This window comes from Cupressus sempervirens, chromosome 11 (assembly GCF_028749045.1).
Source record: "Cupressus sempervirens isolate cs-2001-9-10 chromosome 11, ASM2874904v1, whole genome shotgun sequence".
In the NCBI taxonomy this organism is placed as follows: domain Eukaryota; kingdom Viridiplantae; phylum Streptophyta; class Pinopsida; order Cupressales; family Cupressaceae; genus Cupressus; species Cupressus sempervirens.
Genome location: NC_143128.1, coordinates 138,454,642 through 138,464,787, shown reverse-complemented (window position 1 = coordinate 138,464,787; position 10,146 = coordinate 138,454,642). Strand labels below are relative to the sequence as shown.

The following is a 10,146-nucleotide window of genomic DNA, read 5'->3' as shown; positions in this document are numbered from 1 at the left end:
CAAGCATCTTCTATTGGGTTGTGAAATGTTGTGCTTGCTCAAATTGAGAAGAAGCTGGAATGTTGGATCACTAAGCCCTTGTCACTTGCAGGAAAGTTTCAAATATGCTCCAAAGTGCTTGTTGCTACTCATGTTTATTATTATTCTTGTTGGGATCCCTCCAAAACCTCGTAACTTAAGCTTGAACATCTTCTCAGGGACTTTCTCTAGGCCTTTGATGCTATGCAACATGACTTTCACAGAGTGGCCTGGGACTTCTATTCTTTACCCAAGGATTCTGGTGGTCTTGGTTTGTTTTCCACCCACAAGCAGGGGATAATCCTCTGTGCCAAATGGGTCATATAGGTTCTCACTTGAGATGAAGCCTGAAAAATATTGTTATGTCATTGCATTTCGTTAGGCTTTCTAGTTAACCATCTAGCCTGGAAGGGGATTGGTTTTCAAACCATTGTTGTGACTTCTAAACCTATTCAAATTCAGGGAACTTTTATTGCTAAGAGCATTTGGAGATCCTAGGAAGCCATTAAACCTTGGCTTCACTAGGCTGTTAATGGATTCAAAGATGGGCTCTCGATGAATCAAAAAAACCTTTGGTTGTCACCCTTATTTGCCACTCAAGGGGTGCCTTTATCCAAGATTCAAGGAGCTAGTGCTTTGCATTTACTTTGCAAGGGTATAAAGAAACCCAAAGAATTATTCTTCAAGGTTATAATGAGCCTTCTCTCATGGAAGGATTTGCAGGTGCAATTTTTACTTATCTATCCAGATCAACAAACTATTGATCTTCTAGTTTCTACGGTTCCTCCCAATTTGTTACACAAGCTTGGAGTTCACTCATCTTGCCCTTGATGGAAAGATTGGAATTGTTACCCTGCCACTCCAATGACTAGAACTTACAAGCCTAGGCTGGGGTATTGGTGGTTGGTGCCCCATCTTATGATGGTTGATACCCTCAATTAGCATTGGCATTTGCATTCTTTGCATAAGACTTAGAGTCTTAGATTTTCCATTTTCTGGCATACTATCACTGAGCCAAAGATTTATCACTTCACCTAGTGTCTCCTCCTTCAAGGCTTGCCTTTGGGTCCTCAGCTCCAACATCTGAGATTTCCTAATCCTAGATGCCCTTTTTATGGCCAAACTAAAAGATTTCTGCATATCTTTTGGTTTTTTAGAAGAGCTCAGAATTATTGGCTCTATATTTTTGACTTCTTCAGGGATTTTCATTGAGAAGCCTTCACTTGGCATATGATGGTTTTGGGTGATGCTCCCAGACTCCCTTTTAGGCATGCCCAGATTTGGCATGCTTTCAGAATGGAGATATTCTTCACAATCTAGAAAGATCGCAATGTTTTTTTATTCTCTCACAACTTTCTTGATATCTATGTTCCAATGTACTCTAAAGCACATATATGTAATAATGTCATGATGCAGATACAAGTGTAAACTGACAAAGTTACGCTAGAAGTGGCTCACCTGCTGGAGCTACTTGCTCACTAGGGAAATACCCCTTGTATTGTTGCCCAAGTGCCTTCAGATGCTTTATCCGATGACTGTACTCCTCTTTGTGATCATTAGAGAGGCTAGAGCAGTTCTACTCGTCGCTCATAGACCTCCAAGTTGCAACCTCATTGCCGCTCTCCTAGTGGTGGCTTTTGTGGTCGTTGCTGCTCGGCCTCACCTCCTCGAAGGTTAGGCTCGAGTTGGTCCCCAATGGCTCTCTCTACTATCGCTAATGCGGGTTGGCCATCTACTCACCGTGACCCCAAGTGGGCGTTCCCCTGGCTGGATTTAGCCATTTCTCCTCCTAGGGCCAAGGAAGATAAAGACAAAGATAAAGATGTTGTTGCTACTGATGGTACCATTATTTACCATTATTTATATAAAAGAATGATATTTATATCTATTTTTATATAAAACTACTTTAATTTATTAAATCTAGCAAAATTTTATAATAAATTCAAATATAATCTATTGACAATTTATGTAAAAGATTAAGTATAAATTAAGATACAATTGAAAAGTGTCACGTAACTATCAATTTGATATGAATTTAAGCAAAAAAACAATTTGTAATATGGAGAACCTCCAAAAAAAGGACTCCTATAACACAAAACCTATTATGTGATTGGTTTAAACTAATTGAATTGTAAAAATAACAAATTGTTATATAGATTCTAAGCCATAAATTTTCTTATTATTTAGGTCAAATTATTTACCCTATATTCCCTTCATTCATCAAAATGAAATGAAAGTAAAGACTAAAATATTTTAAACATGTAAAACTTGCCTCATATTTTCCAAGTATTCTGCTACACCTTTTGTTCTGAATTCATGTATCGTGAAAAGTATTTTAACTGTAAATTGTAAATTGTAAATTACATAGTTACTCTAAATATCTCCTTGGGCAGAATGCTTGTGAGAAATTTTATCTTGAAGCGTAGGGAAAGTCCGATACAGTGAAAGCCTTAAACCGAAGGAGAGGCTTAAATTGCTGACTTCCGCGATCATATCCTTTGCTAAAATGGGAAGTCTTGATAAATGAATCCTAGAAAATGTTGCTTATTAGGGTTGCATCTTTCACGGTTATAAAATCTCTTTACAAACTCAACAATCTTCTATCATCTTGGTCACATTGATTCTTTTGGAATTATTTTATTTTCTAATGTAGATCTTTTTAGGTATATGGCAGGTTTAATTTAAGTCAAATGCACTTATTGGATTTAAAATTTGGTGGATGTATTTTTATACTTCATGTCACCATCCTTTAACAATTGTTGGATTTAAATCTTGGTGGATATATTTTTATACTTCATGTCATCATCCTTACCAATTATTATTGAATACAATTTCTCAGAGTTACACAAACACTAAATGTCAATACTACTTGTTCTTCCAGTTTCTTCTTCATTTATTGAAAGGTTTCTTTTTCCAACTATCTATTAATGTTTCTTTTACGAAAGTTCAATATTAGAATCCTAAAAGATCGTCATTGAAGTTAAAATAATCTAAATTTGTAAGCCTGTTCATCAAACCTGATTCAACTAAGACTGCATGTACACTGTCCATGCACTATTTTTACAATTTCATCAAATACCATTAAATAGTATAATGCCACGCGAACGAGGTACTTGGGTATTTGGGTATTATCATTTTTATAAAAAAATCTAAAATTATAGTTGTCATGGCGTTTTGTTTAGGAGCTGCCGATTTATTTTATGGTCTGTTATACATATTAGATTAAGCAGTCTGCTATGCATATTAGATTAAGAACTGATAGTACTGATAGTACCGCTATGGACATATTTATTTTTTGAAATTTAAAGATGGCATAGGATAGATAACTGGGATCAGCCCGTCTTTATTGGCTGCTATCTAAAACTTAAAAAAAAGTTTCAAAACTAAAACAGTGATAAAATTTGCAAATGTAATGTATTCTTTTCAGTTTCAGATTTGCTATATGTCTGTAGTAATAATATATAATGAATGTTTAGATGGATAACAGAGAAAGCAGACTTTAAACATGAACAAATAGAGCATAAATCATATAAGAAGTCTTTAACTATAATGCTCTCCACTGAATACCCAATACATGAAGTAGGTGTAACAGATATTTAAGATATCCATGCAATCTAGTTAAATGCTCTCAATATAAGAATCATTGACGGAGTTAATTGCTAATTGATTAGCAAATAATGTTCCAATCGTGCTAGAAAAACTTGACAAACAACTGTTAAAGTGAAAAAAAATGATGAAAAACTGATTTTTTTTCATCTTCATTAATTTCAGTTTTAAAAAAAATAGTTAACATGAATAAAAGTTTTAAAAAGAATAGTTAACATGAATTAAAATTAAGTATTGCCATGTGTTATAATCAAAATGCCACAGAAAAGTGAAACAACTGTTAAGAAGAAACAAATTCGAAGAGAAACTCGTTTTTCTATCTTGATTAATTTTATTTTTGAAGAGAGAACTTAACGTAAATACAAATTAAACATTACAATCAAAATGCCATAGGGTCAGAGTTAAAAGACACAAGCAATTCAAAAAAGGAAATTATGTTATTAACACAAAATTTGAAACACAAGAGACATCATTTTAGACGAGGGTCTTAATAATTTGCAAAATAGAGTAAAACATTCGAACATGAAAGGCAGCAGCATTCCATCGTCTACAGTGTAGATGAGGGTTTCATTATTTTGCAATAACACACAGTAAAACTTTGAAACCTAAGCCACATGATTTATTTTTTCACAGGGCCAAAACTTTGAAACCTAAGCCACATGATTTATTTTTTCACAGGGCCAAAACCTTCTTCCATACAGGCCTAGAGGAAATATCCTCCCACCATGCATTCACATGTTTTCTATCCCTGATCAGATATCCTTTATCAGTAGCATTAACTATATAATCAGTGAATGGAAGATGAGACAGATCAGCAAGGCTGAAAAAATCCCCTGCCAAGTATTTGCTCTTTGACAGCCTCTCTTCATACACATCCAACACTTCCCCCAACTTTTGAGCACTGCTCTCAATCAACACCTTATCCTGAGGCACATTAATCCTTGGGACAAATATTATCTGATAGACTAATGCAGTAGCATGAGGACTATAGTACTGTCCTTCAACTTCAAGCCATTGTTCAATCAATGCTCTCTCCTCTAGGGTTTTCCCCAACAAAGGAGTCCCCTGTCCTGCATATTTCTCGGCATAGTACCTTATGATAGCCCTTGATTCTACACATACCCAATTCATATAAACTCAGATCTACACAACCCAAATCTGATCTATATGTTTGCAATGACCATATCAATGGTAGATGCACTACCCAGAAAATTTTGCACATATACAAGTAGATTAATCACAAGAAAGCAATTATGTGAGCTACCAACGTAAGTTTTGAATCAAAACATTCAGCATGCTGCATGCTAGCTAAATGAGAATAAAATGAAATACCCATAAATAAATACACAATGAAAATCATTACCAAAGAGTGTGAGACTTCCATCCTGGACTACTGGAACTTTTTTAAATGGCTGCATCACACATCATACAAAGACAAATTCAAATCAATAAGCTTAACCTTATAACTGTATAAATTGGGCTATTATAAAACCAACAAAAGAAGAAAAATATATTATAAGAAACGATCCGTACTTGTAAGGCCAGGAACTCTGGTTTCTTATGCTCCCCTTTAATTATATCAACAGGAACAATTTCGAACTGAATATCTTTCTCTATGAAACATGCAAGAACCCTTCTGCTGCCGGCGGCGTAGGCAGGACCAAGCAGCTTGACAACCATTTTGATTTTCTTCTCAAATGGAGAGATAATTATGCTTTTTCCTATTCGAAACCCCAAGATATGCTATGCATTTGAGAAAGCTTTGTGATTAAGGAGGAGGTAAGATTTGGGCTCTATAATTTGGTTTTTGTTTGTGTGAATAGAAATAAAAGAGAACAGGTTAGTCAATATATTTCCATTGTAAGGTAGGCTACGTCGCTTCATTAGCTTTATTAAGGAGTTATCATGGGAGACTAAAGAAGTATATAAGATTATCTAACTTGGTTTTTGTTTTTCTCGATGGAAAGGGAAGTAAATAGATTAATTCTACATTTATAAATTTTAACTTTTAAAATTAAATTTTTTAATTTAGTCTATTAATTTGGTCTTTTGATCATATAGATAAATTTTGGAAGAAAATCATTGCTTTATACATTTTTTTTATAACTTTTTCAATATTTGTGAAGAAAATCATTGCTTTATACATTTTTTATAGCTTTTTCAATATTTGTGAAGTCATGTCTTTAAAGAATTTAATAAGTTTTTCTTCATAGATTTAAAAATTTAGAATATTAATTTAAAACTATTAGACTAATATATTTTCCTAACTTTTTCAATATATAAGAAATAATGTCTTCAAAGAATTCAATGAAATATTTTTTTAACTTAATTTAAGAACTTACAATATTAATTTAAACTTCTTTTCACTAAAATAAAGAAGAATACAATTAGTCTTTTTCAATATGTAAAGTCACATTTTCAAAGAATTCAATATAGTTTTTTGAACTAACTTGAGAACTTCAAGTATTGATTAAAACTACGTGCATACTTTTTTAATTTGTTAAAAATCAATCTTCAATGAATTCAATAGATTTCTAAAAATAAATTTAAGAAATTAGAATATAATTAGATTCTTTATTTATATCAATTTAAATAAGCCCAGTCTATCAATTTGGCCTTTTGTTCATATAGATTTAAACAAACAAAAAAAGATTCTATATATTTCCATATCTTGGGGGTATTTCATCATATAATTCCTCCAATTTAAGAATGTAGTGTGTTAGTAGTGTTTTATTTGTATGGATGTAAGAGAAAACAAAACTCTTTCAATATGGTGTGCCCATGTCTAACTTTTTTCACTAAAATTTTGAATTTAGTCTCTTAATTTTAGAGATTTAAACAAAGAAAACAAAAGAGTCTATACATTTCCATAACCTTTTTAACACGTCTTTAAAGAATTCATTGGAAATTTCATTAATTTTGTATTTTGTTCATATGGATGCAAACTAAGAAATAAAAATCTATATATGGTGGGGGCAATGTCTTCATTGAATTTAAAAATCTTAGGTATTATTTTTTATTTCCTTCATATGGATGTAAACTACTAAAAAAATTTCTATAGATTTTAATTTTGTTTTTGATGTGGTAGGGGTCATGTCTTCAAAGAATTTAACAAAAACTTTTTTCCACTCAATTTAAGAATTTGGCCTATTCATTTTGATTGTATTGATGTAAACTAAGAAAACACATTAGTCTATACATTTTCATAATATTTGTGATATGGTGGGGGCAATGTCTTCAAATATTTCAATAGAAATCATCATCACTAAAGTTAATAGTCTAGCCTATTACTTTTGTATTTTCTTCATATGGATGTAAAATAAGAACAAAAAGTCTTTAGATTTCCCTAACTTTTTCGATGTGGTGGAGGCCATGTCTTGAAAGAATTCAATGATTTTTTTTCCACTTAATTCAAGAATTTGACCTATTAATTTGTTTGTATTGATGTAAACTAAGAAACCACATTTGTCTACACATTTCCATAACATTTATCATATGGTGGGGGCAATATCTTCAAAGAATTTAATATGTTTCCATTGAATTTTATTAATTTTTTATAAATGATTGATTGAAATGATAAACGTCATGTCATGGGTTCACCATAAATATATATTGTGTTTGGGTTTAATTTTTTGTAGGTTAGGGTCAAGATTTGGTCCATCTACATGGTTACTCAAGATCTTGGATTTTTTATGCAAGCCCATAAGAAATCTTGAAGAAAATTTTGCCTCTTTTGGTTTATTTTTTTTTAACCAAAATGTGTGGTTCATTTTTTAGTTTTTATTGCCAAATATGGTAGTGGGACATTTTTTTACAACACAATTACATTGAGAAGAGTTGTGAAGGTTTTTGAGGCACTTTCCAACATGTGCGTCAAACCAAATTGATCTATCATAGAGATAGTCTAGCTCTATAATGATAGCGAAGGTTAAACAATTGATCCTCAACAACACCGAGTGGGATAATATCACATGTCTATTCAATTTAAGTGAGCCTATTATAATTACTTTACTAAATATTCACAATCTACATCTAGCTAAAAAAGAAAGGAAAAAATATGCATATGAAAAAAGAAGTATTTAGAGCAAGACTAAAATTGACAAATATAAGTTTTTTTAAGTCGTTCCATTAAAAGTTGTAAAATGTTTTCCAAGAATAAAAATTGCAATAAAATGAAAAATTTTCACTTATAAGAATAAAATTTGGAATTAAAAATAAAAATAAAAATTGCCACTAACACCCACCCTTATGTCTAATTATGGAGACTAAAGCCTAAGGAAAGGAAAATATAAAGAGGTAAAACCTAGTGGGAACAAGCCCCCCTTAAAATATAATATTTGCATGTGATCTAATGTTTTTTAATACCCTTCACCCCAATAAGATATCACAAAAAATGAAATAGAATAGATGATGTATTTCTCTATAATGTGTATTCAACATTAGATTCTCAAAACTAGATGTAGAATATGATCCACAATCAACAAATAACATTATCCTCCTTAGGAAGAAACATGACCAAATAAATATTAAAAAAGTCTCCCCAAACATGATAATAATATGCTGGACGAAAAATCAAGATGGATGATGTATTTGAACTCTACTCAAAGGTCTCTATGTTGATGTGTAATATTGGCATAATCAAACCATACATTATTGAAGATGGGAATATAGAATCTCCTAGAAAATTACATAGAAAATAATTGAAAGAGTCATATACATCCTCAAAAGGAAAATATATCTTCTCAAATTTTTTATGAAAAAGTATCCACTCTTATATCAAATTTTAAGGAATGGTAATATGGAGAATGAGGAAGAATATTATAATGTTCCCTTATAAGAATTGGAGAAGGACCATCCTTATCATAGAGAAGAAGTCTATAGTTGTACCATCTTAAAATGGAAGCACCCATCATATCAGACCTTTTAGCTTCCACCCTTTAGTGATTTTATGGTCTATGGATACATTTATGCTCAAGCGGCCCTTTCTCCCATTTTTTTCCTTGTTTCCTAATTATTTTTGTGCATTTTTTTGAGACCCCAAGAGTATCTCTCATTAGGGTAATCTTGGTATATGTCAACTAGGTCAATTTGTACCTTGACATATTATACTATCATGACTTGTTTTGTCTTGGGTTTATAAATTTATTATGAAAACTTGTATATAAGGAAGCTTGGGCACTTTATTTTAACTTCCATGTACATGAATATAAACACTCTTACACCTAAGGACAACAACAAAGAACAATGAAGGAATTCATCAATTTTTAAATGCAATTATCAAGCTCTTCTCAATATTCAAAGATGTATTGTGAGCATTTTCTCTTCAAGATCTAGCAATTTTTTAGCCATCAAGGAAAGAAATCTGCATAGTGGAATTCATATATTTCTTCTTCCTCTTTGCACATCTATATCTATGGCTTTACGATGTTGTGTTTCATTTGTGGATATTTACTATATTTCTATTGAAGACATGATATTAACATCATCTAGGACAATAAAATTCTTCCTAATAATGGTTTCATCAACTAAGGTGAATCATTTTATCTATCTCACTTATTTATATACAAGTTTACATAATTATCTCTTGCAAGGTTAAGTCCTAGATGGAGTTTTGAAGAAGGAAATCCCCTCCCTCCTGCCCCACAAAAAGAAAAAGAAAAAGGAAAAGATCAATTTTCTTATGTGATATAACCTATTATCATAATTTTGTATTCATATTTGGAACCATACAATTGAGAGTTTCTCAGAGATCTATGGTTGCTCATATTTTTGCCCTCTAGCAACACAACCATCTATTAGAACATATATAGGTAGAGGTTAACTAGGTAAATATATACCTAGGCATTTTCATTTTCTAGGGATTTATAGGTTTTTATTTTGATTTCAAATCTATAATAAATTTTTGTGTCATAGTTCCTAATCAACATTTTTTATAATAAGAAGGGTATCACTCCAGTACAAGATGAGTCACTTTCTCTGTCTTCCTTTTGTTTTCCAGATCTAGTTTATTTCTTTATTATTTTTGTAAATTTATTTCTTGTATAATTGAATCATTTAATCTTAGGAAATTTAACCAATCTCACATTTAATCAATTAATTCACTTTAAGTTAAAATTATAAAATGTAGTGACCACATTGGCTTGATTTAATTTTTTTATTCCAAGACCTAGTATACAAGAAATCTTGAGAAATTCATTTTTACATCCACACACATGAATATAATCACTCTCACAACTAAGGACAACAAGCAAGAATGTCCAAGATATTCTTCAAGTTTCCTAGGAAATTCTCAAGCTCTTCTCGAGATTCGTAGATGCATTGTGAACATTTCCTCTTCAAGATCTAAAATTTTTCTGGTCGTCAAAGGGAGAGATCCACATTGTGGCATTCATCTTCTTCTTCCTTTGTGATAATCTAACTTCATGGCTCTATGATTTGGTATTTATTAGATCCATTGCATTTATGGATATTTTCTACATTGCAAATTTAGATTTGGAAACCTATCATTGGCACCTTTTGAGA

The 10,146-nt window shown here is 31.6% G+C and overlaps 1 protein-coding gene across 2 annotated transcripts; it reads right to left on the bottom strand.

Annotated features, from left to right (window-relative positions):
• Positions 1-4,042: 4,042 nt before the first annotated feature.
• LOC149528580 (glutathione S-transferase F9-like) lies at positions 4,043-5,479 on the bottom strand. Of its 2 annotated transcripts, XM_089811531.1 has the most exons (4): positions 5,158-5,441; positions 4,988-5,036; positions 4,275-4,736; positions 4,043-4,229 (listed from the first exon to the last, which is right to left on the bottom strand). In XM_089811531.1, the coding sequence occupies exons 1-3, from the start codon at positions 5,302-5,304 to the stop codon at positions 4,297-4,299; spliced, it is 636 nt and encodes a 211-aa protein (XP_089667657.1). In that variant the 5' UTR covers positions 5,305-5,441; the 3' UTR covers positions 4,043-4,229; positions 4,275-4,296. The 2 variants fall into 2 exon arrangements, with proteins under 2 accessions (XP_089667657.1, XP_089667656.1); XM_089811530.1 differs by having other exon boundaries at positions 4,043-4,736; positions 5,158-5,479.
• Between the last annotated feature and the right edge of the window lie 4,667 nt (positions 5,480-10,146).